Source organism: Carcharodon carcharias, chromosome 5 (genome assembly GCF_017639515.1).
Source record: "Carcharodon carcharias isolate sCarCar2 chromosome 5, sCarCar2.pri, whole genome shotgun sequence".
In the NCBI taxonomy this organism is placed as follows: domain Eukaryota; kingdom Metazoa; phylum Chordata; class Chondrichthyes; order Lamniformes; family Lamnidae; genus Carcharodon; species Carcharodon carcharias.
Genome location: NC_054471.1, coordinates 114,845,340 through 114,871,552, shown reverse-complemented (window position 1 = coordinate 114,871,552; position 26,213 = coordinate 114,845,340). Strand labels below are relative to the sequence as shown.

General features: G+C 39.6%; 1 protein-coding gene across 10 annotated transcripts in view; it reads left to right on the top strand.

Annotated features, from left to right (window-relative positions):
- The window catches only part of LOC121277996 (intersectin-2-like), a 216,145-nt gene that overhangs the window by 122,644 nt on the left and 67,288 nt on the right, over nt 1-26,213 (top strand). For all 10 annotated transcript variants that reach the window (XM_041187974.1, XM_041187968.1, XM_041187971.1 and 7 more), the window contains 8 exons: nt 458-597; nt 9,453-9,592; nt 10,520-10,965; nt 13,708-13,835; nt 14,723-14,898; nt 20,522-20,666; nt 21,662-21,867; nt 24,987-25,048. In XM_041187974.1, the coding sequence (XP_041043908.1) occupies nt 458-597; nt 9,453-9,592; nt 10,520-10,965; nt 13,708-13,835; nt 14,723-14,898; nt 20,522-20,666; nt 21,662-21,867; nt 24,987-25,048 (1,443 nt within the window). The remainder of the gene's footprint in view (nt 1-457; nt 598-9,452; nt 9,593-10,519; nt 10,966-13,707; nt 13,836-14,722; nt 14,899-20,521; nt 20,667-21,661; nt 21,868-24,986; nt 25,049-26,213) is intronic.

Here is a 26,213-nt window from a genome sequence, read left to right as displayed (position 1 = left end):
ATGTTAGTGAGGAGGGCTTTGCAGGGTTGACTGGGCACAATGTGCCATTGTCCTGAGTGGTCTGTCCAGTTTTATTATTTTCGGAGGTTTCCGTAGTAGTTTGGTACATATGAGTGGCTTGCTAGGCCTTTTCAGTGGGCATTTAGGAGTCAGACACATTGTGTGGGTCTAGTGTCACATGTAGTCCCGACCATGTAAGCAAAACAGATTTCCATTGCTAAAGGATTGGCTTTTATTAATTGAATTTAAATTCTATCAGCTGCCACGGTGGGATTTGAACTGTGCCCACAGAGCATTAGCCTGGGCCTCTGGACTACTAGTCCAGTGACACTGCCACTATGCCACCATCCCCTTCCTTAAGCTCAACAGTGGCTACGCGTTGCACTCTTATGTCTAAAGCAAAACTGATTTGCTTTCTTCTGAGCTGTCTGGATTTAATAAAATTTGTGTTTTTCAGCTACAAGTCTCATACTGTTGAATCGGAATCATGAAGAAAGGAAAGAATCTTGTGAACGACTTTGGCAACAGCTGAATGACCTGGAGAAAGAGACAGCTGACAAACTTTCTGAAATGGATGTTTTTAACACCCAACTACAGGTAATATCCAAACAGCGTCATTAACAAGGAGCCCTGCACATACTTTGGAAAAAAGTTGTGATCTTTCTAAATTTTAATTCCATTTCTGGACCTTTAAACTGAATAATCATTTTGAACAAATATTCTCCCTTCTCTCCTAATAAGTGTGTTTTCTAACAGGATCATTGAATTGTAATCAGAACTTGGAATCTTGCTTGATTTTATTTTTGTCTCCCCAGGCTAGGGATACTGAGACCAACTTTAGTATTCTGGAATTCCCTCCCTAACAGCACTGTGGGTGTACCTACACCACAGGGACTGCAGCAGTTCAAGAAGGCAGCTTGCCACCACATTCTCAAGCGCAATTAGTGATAAGCGATAAATGCTGCCCTAGCCAGTAATGTCCACATCCCATGAATGATTTAAAAAAAAGTCTGAACTGAGATCAGCTGCTTAGTCAAAGATGGAACTGAAGCTGGGACTTTCCTGATCTGTATGATCCAGTATCAGTCTCAGTTATATTAAATCAGTTATTCACCGAGCCAACTGAACAAATGCTTCTATTACGTTTGAGATAGGATATATATTTTAATGTTGGACTTTTACTTTGTTGCTGGTTTTGCATTCTTCTCCTTAGTCTGTTCCCTCATAAAATGTGTTTTTCCCCCATCACGTTCTCAGATCTGAGTCTACTTACTCTGCCAAGTCCAGTTTTGAGTTGACTTTTGGGGAGATATTTAAGAATGCCTCAAGGAATCTTCTGGCTGTCGTGCGGGTGGCGGAGCCTGCACGCCAGCGCTTAAAATGTCGCACGAGCGCCCCAATGTCAGCACGTGGCATCGTGATATTTCGGTCGGCGGGTGTGCTATGCAGCGGGATGCGCGCCCGCCATTAATTAAAGGCCTCGTTAAGGCCCTTAACTTGCCAATTGTCAACGATTTTGAGGGGCCCATGTGAACTTCAGCTTGTTGCACGGGCCCAACAGGCAGGCAGTTAGGTGATTTTTTTACAAACCTCATAACGGTTTTAAGAACTTTTAATAAAGTTTTTGTTTATTTCATTAACATGTCCCATCTCATGTGACATTTTCACATGAGGGGCACATGTTAATGAATTTTTTATTGTTCTCTTTTTAAAATTTCAGCGATCTCCCTGAGGCAGCACTTTGCCTCAGGGGGATGTGCGCTCTTCCGCACGCACGTGCGAAAGAGCGCACTCTGACATTTGGGAAAACCCGCCCCCCCGCACAGGAAGCGCATAGCGCTTCCCATCGGGTGGCCCGTTGGGTGGGCCCTAATTGTCCTGCCCACTTAAAATGGCGGCAGGGCCCGTTTCGGCGATGGCGATCAGCTGCCCACCCATCACCGAGCCAGTGGGTCTGCCCACCCATCAAGGGCAAAATTCTGCCCTTGGTTTTTGTTCCAACCAGCAAACCTGCACTGTGGGCCTTGCCCTTTCACCTAAATTTCTTATGTAAGTGGATTACCCACTTTGTTCCTCACCTATCCCACGGGCATGTGGTCCCTGCTTGGTATCTTTCCTGATCACTCGACTGTTGGGGAAGTGCCATCGGGGGCAAAGCATTGACAAAAAACCTTGCCCCCACTGCTCCAAATGACAGTGCTGCCATTGGTAAATTTACTTCTTTTATACCTTTAAAAGATCAATTTGCAGCTGAACTGTCCACAAGATGGCGCTCCATAATGCATATCTCCACCATTCCTTTTTTTAAATTGTTCAAGCAGAAATGATGATTGCTAAAATTCTGAAGAATAGTTGTTTATCCACTTATCTTTGAGATGAGACTTTGGACACTTTTGTTATATTGACTTTTTCTTTGTTATCCATTGATACTTTAGATCATTACATTCAGCATTTGAAACCTCATGTCCCCTTTGTCCACATTTGACCATTTTTATGGCTTGTCCCACCACTCCCACTTTTTAATGCATGTATTCTGCTGCATCACACAGCTCCTGACCTCAGCAGAACACAAATGTGGTTAGGATAAGCATGGAGACAGAGAAACACGGAATACTAGGCTGGAGCAAAAAGATTTCCTTCCCAAAAAGACCTCTGCTACCTGTGCACTAGTAAAAGGTTCACTCCTTGATTGATCCATTTTAAAACTATCTCATGCTAGATCACTTCCACTCCTTGAATTGTTTTGAAAGAGTTAAAACATTGCAGCCTCTAAATAACTGCTCGGAGGTTAAAAATGAAATGAAATGTGGCAGTTATATCAACAATTCTGCTTTCATAAGAATAAGCTCCTTATAATGCAGATTGAGCAGCTGGTTAATGAACATTTATGGGCAACTCTCATCAGATGAATATGTTGTACGTGTATGAAGTGCCCATTCTACTATTGGAGCAGGATTTCCCTAGATGGGGAAGTTTCTCTTAGGAAGTTTTCCACACGTGCAACGAGGTATGGTATTTAATCGCTTCCAGAATTCAAGGCGAGGCAATGGTGTAGTGGTATTGTCACCAGACTGGTAATCTAGAGACCCAGGGTAATGCTCTGGGAACCTGGGTTCAAATCCCACCATAGCAGATGGAATTTGAATTCAGTTTAAAAAGTCTAATGATGACCATGAAATCATTTCTGATTGTCATGTAAAAAAAAATTTAGTTCACTAATGCCCTTTAGGAAGGAAATCTCCTTACCTGGTCTGGATCCAGACCCGCAGCCATGTGGTTGACTTTTAAAATGCCCTCTGAACAAGGGTTCAGGGTAATAAATGCTGGCCTAGCCAGCAATGCCCACATCCATAATTAGAGGGGCTGGTTATTGCAGCCATGAATTCTAGTCTGTCATAGTCAGCTGCTTAATTCATTCTTGTAGCCAATACAAAAACAGAAGTGAAGCAGCAAAATTCAAACAGAAAAGAAGAGAGAGAATAATGGGAGAAAGGAAATGAGAATAAAGTGATGTGGGCAGCAAAGAAAAATAGAGAAAGCAATGAAATACAAAGATCAAACTAAAAATGAAAACGATGAAGTAGACTTAACACTGAATCACACAGATAAAGGGAAAGGATACAGGAAGCTGAGTGAAGTGGATAGAGAATCACAGAATAATGTAAAGAAACACCTGCAAGCATAGGGATAAACTAGGCTTTGGTTAGGCCACTAAACATACTGGGAAGAGATCCATGTATTTGACTGTACTGCTTAAGATGGTGAATCAAGCTGGGGAGAGGGAACTAACATGACTGCTATATCAGGGGTTATTGCAGAAAGACTCATCAGTGTCGACTAGAGCACTGGAATTCCAAAAGAGTGGGAGAATAGCACCATTCTAAATGGCATTTCTGTTTCATTTTACTTTTGACATCTTTTTTGGAAAAATGTTTATTAGAAATTGTGCAAAGATTAACTATATCAGCTGGAGGAATGTAGCATCAATAATGTTCAGATATTTCTTCAAACTTCTGTTCTTCTATAAAGTGTGAATTGACCATTTAAAATTTTTTAACGTCAACTTGGTTCTGCCTTATAATTCAGCTACTTGTTAAGTTTCTTTCAGCAGTAAACTATTGAATTTAATATTGTGATAATATATCTATTTCAATTAGTTGGATGACATCTCATTATTTATATTATGTTTGCTTACATGTAGATATTTGGTGTTATGTTTACTATGGATTGCCTTATATTTGATACAAAAATTGTTTCTTTTAATTTGTTTTAACATTCTGTTGACCTATATATGGGTGTGTGTTTGAGTTGCCTGTACCTTGAAGTATTAGTCAAGTTCTTATGAACTTGCTAGTTTGACTTGGAGCGGCTTCCACAATCTGCGATGTATTTTTCATTTGCCATTGTAACAAATATGTTAATATAGCTTTCGGTATGTTCATTTATACATTGGGTAGAAGCTATCAATTTTCTCTACTGATCATTCAAATTTTACAGAATTCACTCAATTCACTCTGAATTTCATATGACTTTTTTAAAAAAAGCTTTAAACCAATGTATGTCCTGACCTTAAAAGTCCTGCATATTTGTTTTCTTGGCAGAATTGAAGGTTATGTCGAATACAGTGTAAATTAAGACACTTTGAAATCATTAACCCATTTGCTGATAGATTATACATTAATATAACAAGCTTTCTAATTTAATGTACTGTACTGCCTCTTGTTTTGGTGACATTTGAAGGGGTAAAGTCCTGTTGGAAATCCAGTGTTGGATTTGAGGGCCAGTTGAGAGAGGTTTGAATTTATTTTACATGCTTTCTTTCTTTCCTTTTACAATGCATTCCTTAAGCATATTTTGTGGTTGGCCACAGCATAGTTGCTGTACATTCAGTGAACAACTTACCTTTTATTTATTTATTTCCCTACTTTGTTATCTTACAGTGTGAGGAATTGGACGACTTTGTACTTGAGTGCCTTCTCTCTCTGCTGGGCTGTCTCAGCAGCTTGTTCCTTTTATTGAAGGTTATTTGCTGGAAAAAGTCTTATCTTCTTCCTGTTTTCATGTATTACTGTTTCTGTAGTCATTTACCCATTTGTGCTTTATTGATGATATATCCTCAGTGCACAGGACCATGATTTTAAGCAACCTTCAGAAATCTTTCAGGGACTTATTAATTTAACAAATGGATTGATCAGTTTAGACATCCAGCTTGACCAGTAAAAATACTGCAGCCACGCAAATAACACATTGTAGGTTTCCTAACTTCATGTAAGGAATACGCTTAAAAATAGTGGGACTCGGTTTTGTTTTCCTAGTTTCTAGGAAATATGATAAGAATCACAACCATAGTTAGGCACATGCTGGCTTATTGCACGCTACTATCAGAATATTTGTTAGACACTTGAGAAACAGAACATTTCACAATGTGCATTTTGCCACATTGGCAAATCACCTAATGTTCAAATATAGAAAGTCATAGCAATATGCCCCAGGAGTATGGCCTCCTTCATAAGGGTACCATGTAAAACAAGTTTGGTGCCATCTCACATCAGTTCCTAATGGGTGTAGATGAATGCAAATTTACCCAAAAACCAATACTAAATCAGTACACAAAAACAGAATCAGTAAATGCTGTTGCAATCTACTATGTCCTGACAAATGAACCAATAATGCACACCATTGTCAGGAACAAGCTAATGCAAGCAGATCATTTTATGAATTCTAAAAATATGTGTGCCAATAAGGATCATAAATGCCTGCAATGTTACTTTTGTGCTTTAAAAAATAACTATAATTATATGGTGAGGTCATGAGAATATGGATAGAGTGGCCTGCAAAATTTCTTTGCACCTGATTGTGATGTTGCTTCATCAGTTACTTATAATTGAGGATGAAGACCATAAGTACTGTTGAACAATGTCAGTATCTTTTGAATATGGGAGAGATTCATTTTACTTTTTCCTCTCTGGAGTTGCAGTGCCTGTGATATATTAACAATATGACAGTAAGCAGTAAAGCACAATCTGTACTTTCCAATTCCTATAGGCGTCAGTTGTCCATTGTTGCATACCATGTGCTCTATTCAGTCATACTTCATTGCTGGCTGCTATTGTTTTCAATACCAGATTTACTAATGCTTTCTACCTTTGTGTTTCCACTTAACAACCATATTAATCTCAGATTTTCATTTTGTTTTCTTCCTGCTGTTCTGCTTGTATTGAATTATTTATACATTGGCTTCAATTTTTCCTTCTGTGACAGTGAAATTTAGCTAAGTACAGTTCAATCCAAAATAACAAAGCTGCTAGCAAATAATGAAGTAAAGACTATTTTTATCCTGTTCTGTTATTGAGCCAATTCTGGAAATGATCTCTGGGCCTTTTCCTATTAATCTCTCCCATCCCAGCCAACCATTCTTTGGCTGATGAGTCGGGGAAAGGCGTTGCTTCCAATTTCTTGCCTGTAAAGTATTGCAAAGGTTTTCTACGAAGTAGGTGAAAACAGCCGAGGTGATTTGTCCACAGTTTTTTTCCCTCTATTTCTTCTTTCCATTTACCTCTAATTATGTGGCTGGGTTTCAAAATTCTAGGGTGGGTTGAGGAAGTGGGAAGAGGAGTATCTGAATGTTGACACAGGAGGTTCTTAATTATATACTGTCGCTGATTTGAAGGGGAAATTAGACATAGAATTCTTTAGTAAAATATGTGACAATACTTCAGATTGTTTTCTTTTGTTTTCAGAATGTTTTTATTACTGGACTTAGTGCTTAATGAGAAAAAATAATTTTGATTTTTAAATATCCTTCCTTTCTTTGGTATTAATTTCTTACAAGTAAAAGGAAACATTGAATAAAAGTGTACAAAGACTGTGGTCCTGTTCTGTTGTCCACCACCCTGGAACCTCTCAAATGTTTTGCCACTTGTACAATGTGAATGAATCTTTGGACGTAGCAGTGCAAATCTTTGATGGTTTGTAAAATGGCTTAGTACCAGCAAGATGTCAAAGGGAAAATTGGGGCCATTGTTTTTTTTAATGGAGACTTGCGTTGTAGTGTTTGCTTTGACAATGTGAAGTATGGAGTAGTTTCATGCTGAATAAAGTGTTTATCCATTAGAAGATGGTCAATGGACATTCTCCCATCACTTGCTGTTGACACACAGTCTTAGGTATTCTTACAATAAGCTGGATAAACTGCACCAGAAAAAATAACTGAACTTTAACCTTTGAAAAATTTGAACTAGAACAGAAATCTACTGAGCCCGAGGATTAATAAATCTCAAAGTTAAAAGCAATAATGCATTTACAGACTTGTGATCCATCTCATAAATAGCAACTGATAACACATCACTTATCCAAATGTTGTATGTGGTGCATTGGTTTACATATGAATTATCTTTTCAAGCACTACCAGTTCTCTGCAACCTTCAAAATGTGCATTGATTTTTTTTATCATTTGTACAGGACTTACCTAAGGCAAATTTCTGTTTAAACTAGAATGAAATAAATTTATATAACCTTGGAATTTTTTAACTTAAACTAATTTCCTAGAATTCAGCCCTTTTGCATGAAGAAATTTTAATATACAATTAACCAGTCACTTGCCGGGATTAGGGAGTGTGTGATAAACTATTGATAGGCCTTGTGATTTTGAGGTTTTGTTTTTTCATGAATTTGAAAAAAAGAAAGGACATGAGAAGATCCATGAGCACGTAAGTGATATTTTTCAGTTCAAACAACCAATAACTACAAAACTTTGGCTGTCCTGAGACTTCTGATTGTAAACATTTGGTGTATTTTGGACTGAAAATTACAATTCAAAATATAGAACAAACCATTCGGAAGGAAAGAAATAAAGGCTGTAAATAATAAACATTTCCAATAAACAGTGTTCGTCATCAGCAAATCATCCTCTCTGGAACTTCAGTCAGCCATCTTATGTGATGGTGCACTCTATGTGGCCAGTACAAGTGAGACATGTTTATTGACAAAGCTATCCTTGGAGTTTTTTTTTGATGGTTCAACTTTAAGTAGAGGTTGGCGATCATTTCTTTCCAAATTAAAGTAATAACACTGAAGCAAGGATTAAACAACAACTTAAAATTTGCTCCATTGCGGTTGCACTTTAATATTCTAAATGCCTTCAAAAACATCCTAAATCTCAGATCAGCTTGTATTTAGACCATACTATGAATGCAGCAATATCCTTCAATGCATCTGAAAATTAGTGTGGTGGAACCAGCTATTGGTTATTTTTTGGGGTTGGTGAAAGGTGATTTACTATACAGTTTCTAACATTCAGAATTGGAACTTGAATGCTTTGTTGCATTCTATGCCTGTAACTGAACTACTTAGCCTGGAGCCACATTGTCTCAGTACGATGATCCAATTTTCACAATGTACTACAACAAAATAAGTTGCAGCCTCCATTTACTATAATGTAACCACTGTTAATGTCAATTCATGACAAAGTATAATGTGTCTTACTTAGACTGTTGCAACTTGTTCGTGTAAAAATTTGTCTTCAGCTTTTTAAAAAAAACTATTCTAAGGTCCTGAATCTAAATAAATTAAACTTAAACTAACCAAAATGAATGTAATTTGGAATTGATTTTACATGGTTGCGGTGTGGCATTGGAATCCACATGCACTAATAGGAATATTCAACTCATTTCTTTTTCATTCCAAGGATTTGAATGTTGCTGGAAAAGCCGGCATTTATTACCCATCCCTGGCTGCCCTGAGAAGACAACTAAAAAATCAACCACAGTAGTATGAGACTTAAGTCACCTAGAGACTTTACTAAAGCAGGTTAATGAACCTGTTCAATTTTAATAACATTCCCAACAGTTTCGTGGCCACTTTAACTGATATTAGTTTTCTATTTCCAAATTTTAAACATATTCAATTTCTCTAAATGTATTTGATTTTGAATTGATGTCTACTGGATTATTGTTCCAAGCTTCTACATTACTCATCTAGTAACATAACTGCTTATCCTTATTCTTATCCTCATTCCCAGACCTCTCATATTCCCATATCAGTGGAAGTAAATATTGGCCTGAAAATACTAAATCTGAAAGTCCTCCTTCCTCATGCTCTGGAGCTCTGTATCATTTTCTATGCAGTTCAGTTAAATTGTGTACTTTACTAATGCTATAATACACTTTCATGAACAATTAACTCAGTAACTACATTTGTACAGATAATGTAAATTGAGGAGTGTATGGCTACAATGCCTCAAATTTTATTACATTTAATATTCAGTCTGTGTACAGCAAGCGGTGGCTGCAATGAGTGCAGGGTTATAGCCATTGCACGTTCAGCATTTCCATCTCAGTGGTTGTTGTAAGATGCATGTGCCATTTGCACTTTTAGGACTAATTTATGTTAATAGTAGCAGCTTAAAGGAAGCATATTCAGCAGCAGTTACGATGCTCTGCCTATTCCAACAGGAACTGCGAGAAAGCTACAGCAAACAGCAGTTTGCCTTGGAGCAGCTCTATCGAATCAAGGATGATAAAATTCGAGCAATTGAAAGAAAAAAAACTGAACAACTAGCAAGGAAAAAAAGGGAAGAAGAGGATGCTGTAAGGTGAATTAGTCTATGATTTTTAATGCTTAATGAGTGAATTTTTGTTTCCAAAGATTGTAATTGAAAATTTTTGAATTCTAAAAAGACACTCAAATTTTATAAATGCTTTTGTTCACCATGAATAACCTATATATATGCTTTTTTTAAATTGAGAAATCTTGAAGGATCAAGAGTGGGAGAGAGGTGAGATAAATTCAAACAGAATTGCAGCAAGTTACTGCAAGAGATTTTGACTTATTGGCTGAGGATGCTTCTTCTAATTTTAAACTTACCTTGCCTCTTGACCCCCTCTCCAGTTAAGATAGTAGATTAGCTACATCAATGCCACCTCGTTATTCCTTCAACAGAACCTGTACTTAAAGCAGTCCAATATGAATCTTTCATTCCCTCTCTCTTTGGAAGAAATCACTTCACTGTAATTTCACTGAATTTCCTGGCTGAAAGTTGCTATAGATCCAGAAAGAAATGTTATGGTTCATGGAAAATGACATTATTATGAGTTCCTATTTATGTCTGCATGTTAATAATATATTTACATTTAAAAACTATAGATCAATTGGTTTGAATTTACCATGTTGTGTACTTAAAAAATAAAAGACCTCGAAACTCCTGGCCCATCTGTCTTTAGAAAAAACTTGCCCAAACAGGTTTTCCCCTCTCCTGACTTTTCTAATTTCTGGTTTCTGTTTCTGTCTACTCACCCCCGGCCCCAAATAAAACATGATGGCGTACGCCGTTGGCACATGGTGATGCATCCAGTGATCAAGCTCAAAACTTTTATCCAAACCATGGGAAAGCTTTACAAGTCAAGACTGGCGAATATAACTCAGAGATCTGTTCTGATGTTTGGCTGATTGGTGGCTTTCATCATAAGCAATTCTGCAGCATTAAGGTGTAGTAACAGTTAATGTTTTACCTTTTGTTTAGAAAAGCAAAGCAAGAAAAAGAAAATCTTTGGAAATCAAAAATCAAAAGAGAAGAGGAGATAAGGCAGCAAAAGCTGGAGGAAGAACGACTTCAAGACAAAATCCGTGAGGAAGAAAATCGGAAAACTGAGGCATTTGCTGCCAGGCAAAGGGAAATAGAAGCAGAAAATAAAAGGCTGGCTGAGGAGAAGCGTCATCATGAAGAAGAGGAAAAAAAGAGACTTGCACAGCTTCAAAGAGAAGCTGAAGAAGAAGGGAAAAGGAAAGCACAGACTCTAAGAAAAGCAGAGGAAAAACGCCAGCATGAAGAAGAAGAGAAGAGAAGACAAGAAACAATAAAACGAGATGAGTCTGAGAAACATCAGTCAAAGACCGATGTACAAGATAAGTTAAAGGACATACTGAAACACTTTGATGATAAGCCAACATTTGGATCAAGGAAAGAAGGTATATATATTAGGTTCTCACTAGAACAGTGTGATGTACTCTCTTCTGAGTCAGAATATTGTGGGTTCAAGTTCCATTCTAGAGACATGAACATTTAATCCAATTAAATAGTGCAAAACTGAGAGAGTGCTGGACTGTTGGATTTGCGTATTTTTGGGCATGTCTGCCCTCTTGGGTGGTTGTAAAAGATCTTGGCACTATTCAGAGAAAAGTAAGGCTGTTTGTCTGGTGTCATAACCAATATTTAACTTCAGTTGACATCACTAAAAATGAAAACTGATTATCTGATCATTGCTGTTTATGGAACCTTGCTGTGCACATACTGACTGCCATGTTTCCTACATTACAACAGTGACTACACTTTAAAAAAAAAACTTGTTTCATTGGCTGTGAAATGCTTTGGGATGTCCTGAAATCATGAAAGTTGTCATATAAATGCAAGTTCTTTATTTTCTATCTGTTTGTCAAATTCCTCCTCATGTCATCAACAAGAGGAGTGTGAATGGATTTGTTTGTAGACCCCTGGTGTACAATATTTCTAATATCACTCATGACACTCAGTAATGACACTAATTGAATCTAACCCTTTGCATCCTATCCATCTACCAGCTTTCTATCCATAATGTTACATTTTCTTATATTTCATATGCCTGCTTCCTGTAACAAGCCAACTTTTATAAGATACCTTGGCCATAAATTTTCCGTCCATCATGACACGCATCCGGAAGCGCTGAGCGCTCCCTGTGCGGGCGGTGGGGGATTCCCTAAGTGGTTCCCTACGCTCTTTCTGAGGTGTCTCAGGGAGATTTGTTTCAGTGTTAAACTTTTTAATAAAGGATTTTTAAACTTTTAAAACATGTCCCCTCATGTGACACTATCACATCAGTTGGGACATGTCAAAGAATAAATGTATAAATTTTTATTAGATTTTAAAACAGTTCATGAAACCTCATCCCGCCCATGGATGAGGTTTCATGAAAAATGCGAAGGCCACCTGGGCTCTTCGCCTGCCCACCAACCTTAAGGTTGGACAGGCAGCTCATTAAATTGAGCTAATTAGGTTTTAACTGGCCTTAATAGGCCTTTGACAGTTCAGCGAACTGAAAATCTAAATGTCGTGCGGTGATGTTGGGATGCCCACCTGATGTCACTGGGTGTCATTTTACGCGCCGGAGAGCGGGCCCTGCCCCCCGCCCCCGGATGGGCAAATGCTGCCCCTTATTGCATTCCTCCTGAAGAGTCATACACAAATTCATTCATTCTGTTGCTTCTTTAAAAAACTTAATTTTTATCCAAGGCAACAGTCTTTCATAAATCAGTGCCAACTTCCTTTCTAAATGTTCACTAATTTTCTCTCATATTATGGACTCCAGGAATTTGCACAAAGCTGCCTTTAGACTAACTCTGGTCATCTGGCTTATCCCCCTCTCCCTTGAAGAAATTAAACTGTCTACCCTCCTTCTGGAACTGCCTAAGGAAGATTGAAGAATTGTGATCACAGGCTTTTCTATGTCCTTTCTAATTTTCTTTACTAGCTAGCGTACATGTTGTCAGGGCTATTAACTTATCCATTTGTGCTTTCTTCCCACTGAGTATTTTTTAGGAAAATTTTACAAGAACACACTTTCACTCTCCTAATATTGGATTAACTGAAGGTTTTTGTGTAGTAATTATTCTTTGGATGATTGGAATGAACAAGTAAGACCTGGTATAAAAATAGAAAATTCTGACAATACTCAGCAGGCCTGGCAGTATCTGTGGAGAGAGAAATAGAGTTAATGTTGCAGGTTGATAGTGGTACTGACAAAGGTTGTCAACCTGAAAACTGCATTTTTGTCTCCACAGATGCTGCTGGACTTGCTGAGCATAAAAACAGAATTTTCTGTTTTTTCCAGCATCCATAACATTTTGCTTTTGGTACTCTATTGGTCATGGACATGTATAAATTGGTGTATTCTGCAACTAACCTGCTGTCTTGAGTCTTTTTAACTCATAGTTATGGAGCTAAGAACTTTCATGAGCTCAATATTTAGGTTTCTCAGAGCAACAAAGCCTTAATTGGGAAAGATTGTTACAGGCATTTCAAGCATACAAAATTGCTTTTGTATACTTAAGTTTAATGAATTTTTGTAAATTATCTGATTTATTTTTCTGTATTACATGCCCTATTCCAGTCATAAGGGCTCAGTTTAGTAGATAATTCAAAAAGATGAACAAAAGCACTAGGTAAATTAGAGCATTTTACTTAAATCACTTTTTTGCTTTTATTGGTGGAGATTGTTGACCATGCATAGTCATTATTTTCATATGTCCTTAGGAGGTCTACAATTGCAGCTTTTTTAGCTGCTTTCCTAAATTTTGATTTCTCTCTCCCTCTTCATGCCTGATTTTCTGCACAATAGAGGTTGGGAACTCGGCAAATTGAGGGGATTAACCTGTATGCTATCGTCTCATTAGACTACTCAGAGCATTTCAACACATTGCCCTAACCACGTGACAATCTACATGTACTTTATTACTATGCAGCAATCAACTTCCTAAATCTTAATCACGATGCTTTCCTTTCCTAGAAAAAGGACCAGATTTTGCTACTTGATATTATCTACCAAAATGAGAATTTAACCAATATTATAAATTAGCCACTGGTCACAGTTTAAGGTAATGTGTCTACTGAGAAAACAAACAAAAAATGTAGCTAGCAATTAGGAAATTAATTTTGTTTTGTGTATATATTTTCTGCAGTGCCAGTCAACAAAAATAAAGCCTCCCTTCCTAGAAAGTCTGCAATCTTGATGAGTTATCGAGCATTATATTCATTTGAAGCAAGAAATAATGATGAACTGAGTTTTCAGGGTGGAGATTTAATAGAGGTAGGTTTTTTTCCAATCAAGCTAGTTATTCACTTGAATCTTATTTTGTGTTTGTAAATCTAATCATTGGATAAGTGAAGAGCCAGGTGAAACCAAAATGTTATGGCCAGATAGAATAAGGGTCTCCAAAAATTCAGTGTCTCCAAATTTACCTGACTAAATAATTCCCACAACTTCCACAGCTTTTGCCACACAAGCCTATTGGCTTCTAACGTTGAGTTACCTAGAAACTAAGTTTTAGTATTTTGTAGCTCTTGGAAATCCATTTTCATTACTTTGTGGGAAGCACTATGTGAATATGATGTCAAATTAGCGGAAATAAAATTTTTATATACCGTGGTGTTTCTGGAGCCAAAGTTTCCCCTCTTTTGAACCAATTTTATCCTCCTTTCTGCACTTCAAACTTTGCTGATATATAGTTCACAAGCACCAGGCATTCTCTGGTGTCTTACCCTTCTTCTTGTATGTGTGTCAGCAACCAAGTGAGGCATTAGCACTACACTTAATCCTGCTCTCATCCAGTGACCACAGGGATTGCTGCATAGCAATCACAAACAGGTTCTGAAGCCACTTGTAGCACTCTTACCATCAGCTATCTCGCAGAGATTTAGAATCACATTTAGACCATTCTATCTGGTGTGGCTGAGCAAAATGAGGTATTAAAAAAACTTCTATGTACACTTCTCTGGTCAGCAATTTTTCCCTTACCTACCATCCCTGTTCTGTTAAAATATATGAAAGTTTGTATACGTGTGGTTTTTATGTATATATTTTCTTCTAACCAGTGACAGTAGTTGAGGCGATAAGAGCTGGGAATTTAAATTCAAGGAGCGGTTTCTCACCAGATTGTATTCTAGAACCTTCTAACTTTACTCTGTAACACACAGGTTGATGAAACAACTGAAGGGGAATCAGGCTGGCTCTATGGTACTGTACGAGGCAAATCTGGTTGGTTCCCAATGAACTACGTAGAGAAGATGACAGAAAGTGAAGTTCCTTTATCCCCCAAAAGGGCTTTATTGCCACCCTCAAAACCTGCTTCAACTACCTCAACATCTCCTGGGTTTGTCTTTCTGTTGTTCATTTTAAGATACTAACGTTTTCTTGAATTTTAGCATTCAAGCTCTATAATAACACAGTTGCAATTTGAGCCATTGTAGTTCACCTGCAGTATTAGTGCTATCTTCCTGTGCGAAGCATTCTTTTCAGAGATTCTAACTGAAGCTTGCAATGTACTTTTGTCTAACTATCAATGTTTTGCTTTGGTGTCCTTTTGGCTAGTTTACCCTAGCTTATTAATTATCTCCAACAGTGTTGCTCCTTATCTTTGCTGACGTATCCCAGGAAACAAACCCTGTTTCAAAACTGCAAACCTGAAATTAAAAAAATGGAAATGCTGGAAATACTCAGCAGGTCAGGCAGCAACAGTAGTGAGAGAAACAGATAAAGTTTCAGGTCAACGACTTTCATCAGAAGTGGAGAAAAGTAGAAATGTAATAGGTTTCAAGCAAGTGAAAGGATGGAAGGTGAAAAAAGAGCAAAAGGGAAGATCTGTGATGGGGTGGAAGGCAGGAGAGATTATATGGTTGCACAGGCTAAAGAAATGGTAATGGGACAAGTAAAGAAACAAAAGACGTGTCTAAACGAAGTGTGAACGGTAGAATTCCGAATAGCTGCCATCTGAAGGTAAAAAACAAGGGAAAAATAAGAGTAAAGCTGAAACTTGCAAAGAAAAAGAAAATAAAATGGGGGGCAGAGATTGCAGTCTAAAATTGTTGAACTCAACGTAGAACCTGGAAGGCTGTACAGTGCCTAATTGAAAGATGAGATGCTTACTTTGAGCTTCATTGGACATTGCAGGAGGCCTAGGACTGAGAGGTCGTTGTAAGAAAAAGATGGAGAATTAAAATGACAGGCGACTGGAAACATGGGGTCTTGCTTGTGGATTGAACGGAGGTGCTCCATAGAGCAGTCACCCAATCTTTGTTTGGTCTCTCCAATGATAGGGCAAATCACAATGTGAGCTGTGACTGCAGTATACTAGATTGAAAGAAGAACATGTAAATTGTTGTTTCACCTGAACAGAGTGTTTGGGACCTTGGATGTTGAGGAGGCACAGGGAAGTTGCTGCACCTCCTTCACTGACATAGAAATGTACCATAAGAAGTGGTGGTGTGGGGTGATTGAGGAGTGAATCTGAGTGCTGGGGAGGGAACAGTCTAGAATGATGAAATGGGAAATGAAGGTATGTTTTGCTGTGGCATCATACAGGAGGTGATGAAAATGGCAGGAGGATGATCGCAGAAGGAAAGGAGACAGACAAACCAAGAGAATGGAATGGAGTCCTAACGGGAAGCAGGGGTGAGGAAATGTAGTTGAGGTAGTTGAGAGAATCTGTGGGCTTGTAGTGAATATTCGTCGATAGACTATCTCCACAAATGGACACAGAGGAATCGGGGAAAGGAAGAGTCAGAGGTGTACCATGTGAAGGTGAGAGAAAAATGCAAATTGGAAGCAAAGTTAATGAAATTTTCCATTTCAGGGCAAGAGCAGGACACAGCACCAATACAGTTATCGATGTACTGGAAAAAGAGGTGGGGGGGCTGGCCCAAGTAAAACTGAAACAGGGAATGTCTCGCATATCCACACAAAGGGCAGACATAGCTAGGATCCATGTAGGTATACATAGCACCTTTTATTTGGAGGAAGTGAGATGAGTTAAAGGAGAAGTTGCTCAATGTGCAAGTTCAGGGAGGCAAAGGAGGATGATGGTGCATGGAGATTGGTTGCGCCTCCATTCAAGGAAGAAGTGGAGAACCTCCAGACTGTCCTGGTAGGGGATGTAGATATTGGATGTCAATGGTAAAGAGGAGACGGTTAGGGCCAGGAAATTGGAAATGTTTCAAATTATGGAAGGCATTGGAAGATTCCCACATGTAGGTGGGAAGAGACTGGAAAAGGAGAGGAAAATAAAGTTGAGATAGGTGGAACAGGTTTAAACAATAGATCTACCATGGCAGTCATGGTAGATCTATCAGGTTGGAGGCTGAAGAGCGAAGTCCTCCAAAAGAGGTGAGGTCAGACCTGGAGATGATTGCTTGTTGCTCAGTGGTGGGGTCATTGTCCAAGTTGAGGTAGGACGAAGAATCAGGAGTTGATGTTTGACCTCTGCGAGATAAAGGTTGGTGTGCCAGACAACAATAACACACCACCTTTGTCAGCAGGTTTGATGACAATGTTAGGATTGCACCTGAGAGAGTAAGTTCAGAGGGAGACAGGTTAGAGTGAGTGAAGGGAGCAAACTTTGTTCATTTCTTTTAATTACTGAAGTGATCTTATACTTCATAAGATCATACTCCAGTCTAAGAAAGTGGCAGAAAATCATGTCAGATTTTAAGTGTGAAATATCAATCAGGTTTATTTTACAAATGTCACATGCAAATAATTTAATCAAATAATATGCATTTGACAACTTTTTTTCTTGAATCCAATGATAAAAAGAAAGCAATGCAAAGCAATAATTTTGTAAATAGCTTTTAAATGCACAGTGTTTCTTCCCTATAAGGAATATCACACAGATGCTAACAGGTTGCTTCTTTGAGATTTGAAGCTATGACCTCTTTTATATTCTGGATGAATGATATTGGGTCTTCCTGGATTTTGAATATATGCTGTCTCAAATCTAGAAATTAAGTCTTAGTCAGTTGCACACTGAATAAATGGGAGTAATTTTAACCTCCAAAGTGGATGAGTTTGTGTCAGGTGGGAAGGTAAAATATTAAAAAATCTGAAACAGGAACCCAGTGCACCTCAAACTTGCCCTTTTCTGAATTTAACAGATGTGGGGAGAGGGAGACCAATCCATTCTCAGGGAATGGATCTATTGTTGAAACCCTTTTAAGGGAATCTTTTCTATTTTTAACCTATGTTACATAAGAAATAGGAGCTAGAATAGGTCAGTCAGCCCTTCAAGACTGCTCCACTATTCAGTAAAATCATAGATGATTTGCTACCTTAGTTACCTTCCCACACTATCCCTATATTCCTTGACTTCCTTTGTTACCTTTCCTTCATAATGTGTCACCTTTAACTTCAATGTACTCAACAATCAAGCATCCTCAGCTCTCTGTGGAAGGGAACCCCAAAGGTTTACAACCCTTCAAGTAAATAAATTTCTCCTCATCTCAATCCTAAATGGTGGCTTCCTTATTCTGAGACTGTGACCACAAGTTCTAGACCCTTCAGCCAGGGGAAATATTGGCAGTGTTTTCCCAAGGCTTAGGAAACTCAACAGGTCAAATGAGGCAAGAAGAACCGATCCATCCAATTAGTTCTTTTACAGCACTGCTTGGGGGCAGGAGTGTTTCCTCAAGAAGCTAACCCTGTTAAATACCCCTACCCCCATCTCCCCAGTCTCCCTCAATCCCATCCCCAACCTCCAGTCCCCCCCACTCAATCTCTCCCCATTCTCCACAAGTTTCCACTCTCTTGTGACCACCCCGATCCTTCCAACCACACTCTACTCCTTTGTTAAAACTTCATGTCAGTTGGGAGCTCTGACTATATGTTTCCTTTTCCACCAGTCCTAAAACGCACCCCAGTAGATATTGGTTCCAATGACCCTACATTGTTTCAGTTTGACTTAGACATATGACAAACAGAAATTGCCACATTGCATTAGCTTGATATATTTTTTGGTTATTTGCTTGTTGTTAAGCTTCATGAAATAGAATTTATTCCAAGGTTTCCTGGTCTGCTTCATAATTTATGTATGATCAGAAGAAATTCTGGAGAAAACAATTTCCCGTTTCTGCCATTTCTCCAGGGTTTTCGTTGGAGTTAGTGTCTATGTGTTTTACCCAGGCTTAAAGGGACAGCCAGTGAACCAGCAGTAAATCTTTTCATGCTCAAATATATTCTTTTTAATAATAAAATAGTAGTGGATTAGAAGAATGAAACTGTAAGAGAACATGAATTCAACTAAAAACTGTGCTTTAACTAATATTTCTCATTTTATTCACAAAATGCATTTGATAAATGTGATGCTGTCCTTGCAAACTGTAACTGACTGGATAACTAATCAATTTCCTGGGGTTACCATTGACCAGAAATTTAACTGGACCAGACATGTAAATATTCTGGCAACACGAGCAAGTCAGAGGCTAGGAATTCTGCTTTTGATTTCCTAAAGGCTGTCCACCATCAGACGTGTGATGTAATACTCTCCACTTGCCTGGATAAGTGAAGCGCCAACAGCACTCAAGAAGCTCAACATGATCCAAGACAAAGTAGCCTGCTTGATCAGCACCCAATGTACCACCTTAAATATTCACTTCCTCTCGCACCTGCACACAGTGGCAGCCATGTATACCATCTATAAGATGCAATGTAGCAACTTGCAAAGCCTCCTTCAGCAACACCTTGCAAACCTATGACCTCTACCACCTAGAAGGATATGGCAACACCTGCAATTCCCATCCAAGTCACGCACCATCCTGACTTGGAACTATATCACCATTCCTTGACTGTTGCTGGGCTAAAAATCTGGAACTCCCTTCTTAACATCACATTGGAATGTCCCTAAACCACACGGGGCAGAATTTTTAGGTCGGCGGGCAAGCGCGATCAACAGGTCCGGGATCAGCCGTGGAAAAGGCCGCCAACTGCAATCAGCCCCAGACCTTGATTTCACACTGGCTGGCCAATTAACGGCCAGCCAGCGTGAAGCGCACGCTGAAATGCTCAGCAGTGCTGGGGTGGGTCTGGAAGAGGGCAGGTGCTGAAGTAAGCATGGGTGAGCGCTGGATAAAAGCTCCCGAAGGCAGAGAGCTACCTCACGAAGGTGAAGACTTGAAAACAATTAAATAATAATTTTAAAATCAGGTGAAAAATGTCCAAGCATCAAAATCAGTCACCTGAACATATACATGATCAAAATGCTGTACATAGATTCTAATTTTTAAAAATTTAGTAACGGAAACCTCATCCCGCCTTTGGATGAGGTATCATGAAAAATGCAAAGTCCGCCTGGCCAATTCACCCGTCTGCCAACCGTAAGGCTGGATGGACCACGAAAAATTGGAGACAGTTGCAACTTTAATTACACTAACTGACGATTTAACTATTGGCAGGTGCGCTTCTGACTTTTGCACTCACCTGCCAACCAAAATTTCACATGGGTGTGACTTTGGGATGCTCACCCGACATCATCTTGCACAATTTCATTTCCAGTCAGGTCAGGCACACACCCGTCCGCCAACCTAAAATTCTGCCCATGGACTGCAGTGGTTCTGTGGCTCACTACTGTTTTTTGAAGGGCAGTTAGGGATGGGCAACAAATGCTGCCTCGCCAACGACGTTCAAATCCCATGAAAGAATAAAAACATCATCTTTCTATAAAACTGTTTTACCATTTTCCCATTAAAATAAATATTTATAATATTGCAATATAATACTGTACGGGATATTGAAGTGTGCCTGAAGCTGCCTTAGTGCATAGGTGGTTACGGAAAGGTTAGTGTTTATATGTTTTTTGCAGATTTCTGAAATGGAATAATAGCTCAATAATGTAATAATTCTTATGCAAGGCATAGTTCCATGCCATATGTAGTATTGTTAAATGCTCTATATTTTCTCAAGAAATGTTGTCTGAAATAATGAAAAATATGTTTCCTTCTTCCCAATAGACCACACGCTCAAAGTAAAGTGAGCGATGAGGGGAATTTTCAGTCAAGTCGAGCCTTCTCCGGGATTAGTGGCAGTCCCATTTGGCAAAAATCTGCTTTTACTCCAACTCTTCCTCCTGGTTCTGGATCACCAATTTATGATCAGGTATGTCTATCTAGTATCTTCTTACTATTTTGTGGAAGGGAATGATCTGTTTACTTTGTTCATGTGCACTTAAAATCTGCACAAGCTTCTTGTATGCATATTTCCATTAAAGCAGTGAAATTAGATCTTATGTAACTCCAGCAAACATTCTAAGTGGACCAAGATGGTTTAACCCCACAGTGTTACACAGACAGTAGTGATTCCTTTAAACAACAGCAACTTGAACCATATGGCACTTTTAATATTGGAAAATTTCCCAAGTTGCTTAACAGGAATATTATGGGACAAAAATTGACAAAGAGCCAAAGAATGAGATATTAGGATGGATGACTAAAAACTTGTTTTAAGATATAGGGTTAAAGTAGGTTCTTAAAGGAGGAGAGAGAAGCAGAAAGGTTTAGGGAGGAAATTTCAGAGCTTGGGGCCTCTATGACTCAAGGTATGGCCGTCAGTAAGAAAGGGAATGGAGGGTACACAAGATGCCAGAGTTGGAAAAGTAAAAGAATTTTTGTAAGAGTCCTCTAGAGGACATTACAGAAGTAGAGAAGGACGAGGACCTCGCATGATGATGCTTCTCCTAATCCCTAACTCAATCTGCCACTTTGCCTCTTTACTCTTATCAAACTCGAATGCCACTTAAATTCACCTGCAACCATCTTCCGTGCCTCTCTTTGCACCTTCTGAACCCATTGAGACACCTGTTGCCACCAACTTATGAGCAGCAGCCACAGCTGCCCCACCCTTCTTTCCCACCAACCTTCCTTCATGTGTGCCTGCTGGAGATTAACCTCACCCACTTCCTTCCCATCTTGCTCATCCCTGCATGGATATTGCCTCTGGAATTACAGGTGATCAACAGTCACCACCTGTCTCTGCATTCCTTTTGTTTTGTTTAAGGTGCACTGTTTTATTTATTGTGTCATTGTTCTAATGTTTTTATTTTGTTATATGGGAAACACCCTTAAATAAGTTGTTAAAAAATTCAACTTTTTTAGGTTGAAAATATAAAAGCTTTTAAGGCACTGGCACTTTGTTCGTGGACGGCAAAGAAAGAGAATCATTTGAATTTCTCAAAAGATGATGTCATTGATGTCCTGGAACAACAGGACAATTGGTGGTTTGGAGAGGTTCGTGGTGGAAAGGGCTGGTTTCCCAGGTCCTATGTCAAGGTTATCACTGAACATGCACAGCCATCAGTAGAGTAAGTTCTTTTTTCTGTTGATGCCTAGTTCTCATACGTCAGCTAAATCAGGAAATTGATCATGTGAACTACATATGATATTTAATAAGAGATGTGTGCATGTTCTAATTGTATAACTGCACTTCCTGATAATTTTTTTTTCACTATAAATTCCAGTGTCCACTTTTATAATGGAAATTGGCCATGCAAAACTTGTCAGGCTGCAATTATGCAGTATCCCAAGGGAGCACAGTTGCCTTATGACTTTACATATATGGTTTCCATTATAACTGTGGTTCAGGAATCTAGAATTGAAATAGAAAATCAATAAAAGAGGGTATAATTTGAAAATGGGGTTGAAGTAGCCCTGGACCAATTATTCCCCATCCTTTTAATGAGATCATAAGAAATAGGAGCATGGGTATGCCATTCGACCTATTGAGCCTGCTCCGCCATTCAGTAAAATCATGGCTGGTATGATTGTGGCCTCAACTCCACTTTCTTGCCTGTACCCCCACCCCCCTTGTCTGTCTATCACAAGCAATCCCACAATAAATGGATCAGATAAAAGTTCTGCAGTCCAGCCATGAATGGTGATGGATAATTAAACATCTAACTGGAGGTGAGCTTCTACAAATACCCCCATTCTCAACAATGGGAGATAGCAGCACATAATGCAAAAGACGAGGCTGAAGCATTTTCACCAATCTTCAGCTAGAACTGATGAGTGGATGATCCATCTTGGCCTCCTTCTGAGGTTCCATTGCAGGTTCCATTGCAGATGCTATTCTCCAGCCAAACTGATTCACTCCACATGACATCAAGAAATGATTTGCAGGTTGAAAGCACTGGGTACTGTAGAAGCTGTGGACCATGACAATGTTCCAGCATTAGTACTGAAGACTTGTGCTCCAGAACTAGCCATGCACCTAATCATGCTACAACATTGGCATCTACTCAACAATGGGGAAAATAGCACAGGTATATCCTGTCCACAAAATGCAGAACAAATCCAATCTGGCCAATTGCTGCTTTATCAGCCTCCACTTGATCATCAGCAAAGTGATGGAAGGTGTCGTTGACAGTGCTATCAAGCAGAACTTACACACAAATAGCCAGCTCATTGATGCCCAGTTTGGGTTCTGCCAGGGCCACTTGGCTCCTGATTTCATTCCAGCCTTAGTCCAGACATGGGCAACAGGACTGAACTCTAGAGGGGAGGTGAGAGTGACTGCCCTTGATGTCAAGACAACATTTGACTGGGTTTGGCATCAAGGAGTCTAAGCAAAATTAAAGTCAATGGGAATCGATGGGAAATCTCCACTGGTTGGAATCATACCTTGCACAAAGGAAGATGGTTGTGGTTATCGGAAGCCAGTCCCAGGACATCGCTGCAGGAGTTCCTCAGGGTAGGCCCAACCATCTTCAGCTGCTTCATCAAGTCTTCTTCTCCAATGTAAGGTCAGCAGTGCAGATGTTCACTGATAATTGCTCAATGTTCAGTACTATTCGTGAATCCTCAGATACTGAAGCGGCCCACAGCCAAATGCAGCGAGACCTGAACAAACGTTCAGGCTTGGGGCTGATAAGTTGCAAGTAGCATTTCACCACACAAGTATCAGGCAGTGACCATCTTCAACAAGAGAGAATACAACCTCTCCTTGATATTCAGTGGTATTGGTGATGTTACAGTTCACTCAGGGATTCCAAGTTCCAGTGGCAACAGGCACTTTTACATACGTGTTGTAGTCTTGAGCTGTACAAAATGAAGGTAGAGGCTCTAATATTCTTTCAATTGCATGGCTGACCAAGAATTTGTCCCGTTTTTACCACCTGCCATTGGCCTGTGTTGGAAGAATTTGCAGGTTGATACTCAACCTGTTTGGCCACCTTACGAATGCATCTTCATTGGTCATCAGGTCGTGGGATGGGACTTGAACCTGGAACTTCTGGCTCAGAGGCAGGGACGCTACCTCTGCACCACAAGATCTCCTTCAACGGCATTGCCATCACTGAATACCCCACATTCTGGGGTTACCATTGACCAACTATATAATTACTGTAGCTACAAGAGCAGGTCAGAGGCTGGGAATTCTGTGGCAAGTAACTCACCTCTTGACTTCCCCAATGTCTGTCCACCATCTACAAGTCAAGAGTGTGATGGAATGCTTGCCACTTGCCTGGATGAATGCAGCTCCAACAACACTCAACAAGCTTGTAATCATCCAGGACAAAGCCGTCACTTGACTGACACACCGTTTACCACCTTAAACATTCACTCCCTCCACCACCGATTCACAATGGCAGCGGGGTGTGTATCATCCACAGCATGCAGTGCAGCAACTTGCAAGCCTCCTTCGGCAGCACCTTCCAAACCTGCGACCTCTACTGCCTAGAAGGACAAGGGCAGCAGATGCATGGGATCATTATCACCTGTAAGTTCCCCTTCAAGCCACACATCATCCTGACTTGGAACAATATCGCTGTTCCTTCACTGTCACTGGGACTCCCTCCCTAACAGCACTGCGGGTGTACCTATGCCACAGGGACTGCAGCGGTTCAAGAAGGTGGCTCACCACTGTCTTCTCAAGAGCAATTAGGGATGGGCAACAAATACTGGCCCAGCCAGCGACAGCCACGTCCCATGAAAGAATAACCTGTAAAAATTGCCACTGCTTTTACGTGTCCCCCCACCACTAACACCACCAACAACTGCCAGCACCAGCTGGCAACTGCCAGCTCACTCCTGGGGGAAGGGATGGAAAATTCTGGCTATTATTTTTGAAAAACTGTTTTTGAATTCTTTTGTAATATATGCCATTTGCCAATATAATAAGTCATTAAAAATATGTTAAGTTTGTTTCATGCCAATACCAAATTATTTAAGCAGAACACTGAATGCTGGAAATCCAAAACAAAAGCAGCAAATGCTGGAAATCCTGTCAGCAGGCCAGACAGCATCTTGTGGAGAGGGAAACGGAGCTAACATTTTAGGTCAAGGACCAGACTGATGAAAGGTCCTCGCCCTGAAATGTGAACTCTGTTTCTCACTTCACAGATTAGCTGAGTATTTTTAGCATTTTCTGTTTATGTACTAAATTATTTACATTGCTGAACTGTCTGTAAACTTTTGTTAACAGACCAGAACCTATTTATGCTAAGATCAACAAGAGCTCCAGTCCAACCTCTCAGCCAGTAGAAGGTAAAACTCTTCTAATACTTTTTTATGACTCCAATGTTAACTTAACAGAACTTTCTATACAGCAGAATGAATGAAATATAACTGCCAGCAAAATAGATTTTCCAAAAATATGGATGTACTTGAAATATATCGCCGTTCCTTCATTGTCTCAGGGTCAAAACCCTGGGATTCCCTCCCTAACAGCGCTGTGGGTGTATCTACACCACATGGACTGCAGCAGTTCAAGAAAGCAGCTCACCACCACCTTCTCAAGGGCAATTAGGGATGGGCAATAAATGCTGGCCCAGTCAGTGATGTCCACATCCTATGAATGAATAGTAAAAAAAATAATCCTTTCCTATTTGTCCTTTCCATGGCAAGAGTAGGTCAGTGTCATCAGGTGAAGTTTTTGTGAATTTTTAAATCAGATATATGGTAACAGTTTATATTTTAGTAACCAGAGGAGATGCAGATGACAGGTTAGACTATTGAGAGGCTATATCAAAAATCATGAGAGTTAATTGAAGCAGGATTCTTCACCCTAGTTCCCAGTCTTAGGGAGATCCTGACATGATATACAGTCTATCAGAAGAAAATCTGGAGGAATTGTCATTTACAAAGCAACCTCACTGTACCAGTGGGCTGCTGGTGTTTGCTTATATTTGCTGTTTATTTGTCTTTGTTGTTTAACTGCATTTTTTTAAACTCTGCTCCTTAATCACCATTTCCATTCCTCTCCCTGGCAACCATCTGAGGCTGATCCAGACCATTTGCAACCTTGGTGTTGTGTTTGAGCCTGAGATGAGCTTCCAACCACACATTCACTCCAATAAGGGGAGATGGTGACACAGTGGTAATGTCACTGAACTGGTAATCCTGAGACCCAGATATGGGGTCATATCCCACCATGGCAGCTGTTCGAATTTAAATATAATTAATAAAAATCTGGAATTGAAGGCTAGTCTCAGTAATGGTGACCATGAAACTAACATTGATTGTCTGGCTCTCTGTTGTCCTTTTGGGAAGGAAACCTGCCATCCTTACTTGATCTGGTCTATATCTGGTTGACTCTGAACTGCCACTGAAATGGCCTAGCAAGCCACTCAGTTCAAAGGCTATTGGGGATGGGCAAGAAATGCTGACCTTGCCAGTCAGTAATGCTCATACCCCATGAAAGAATAATTTT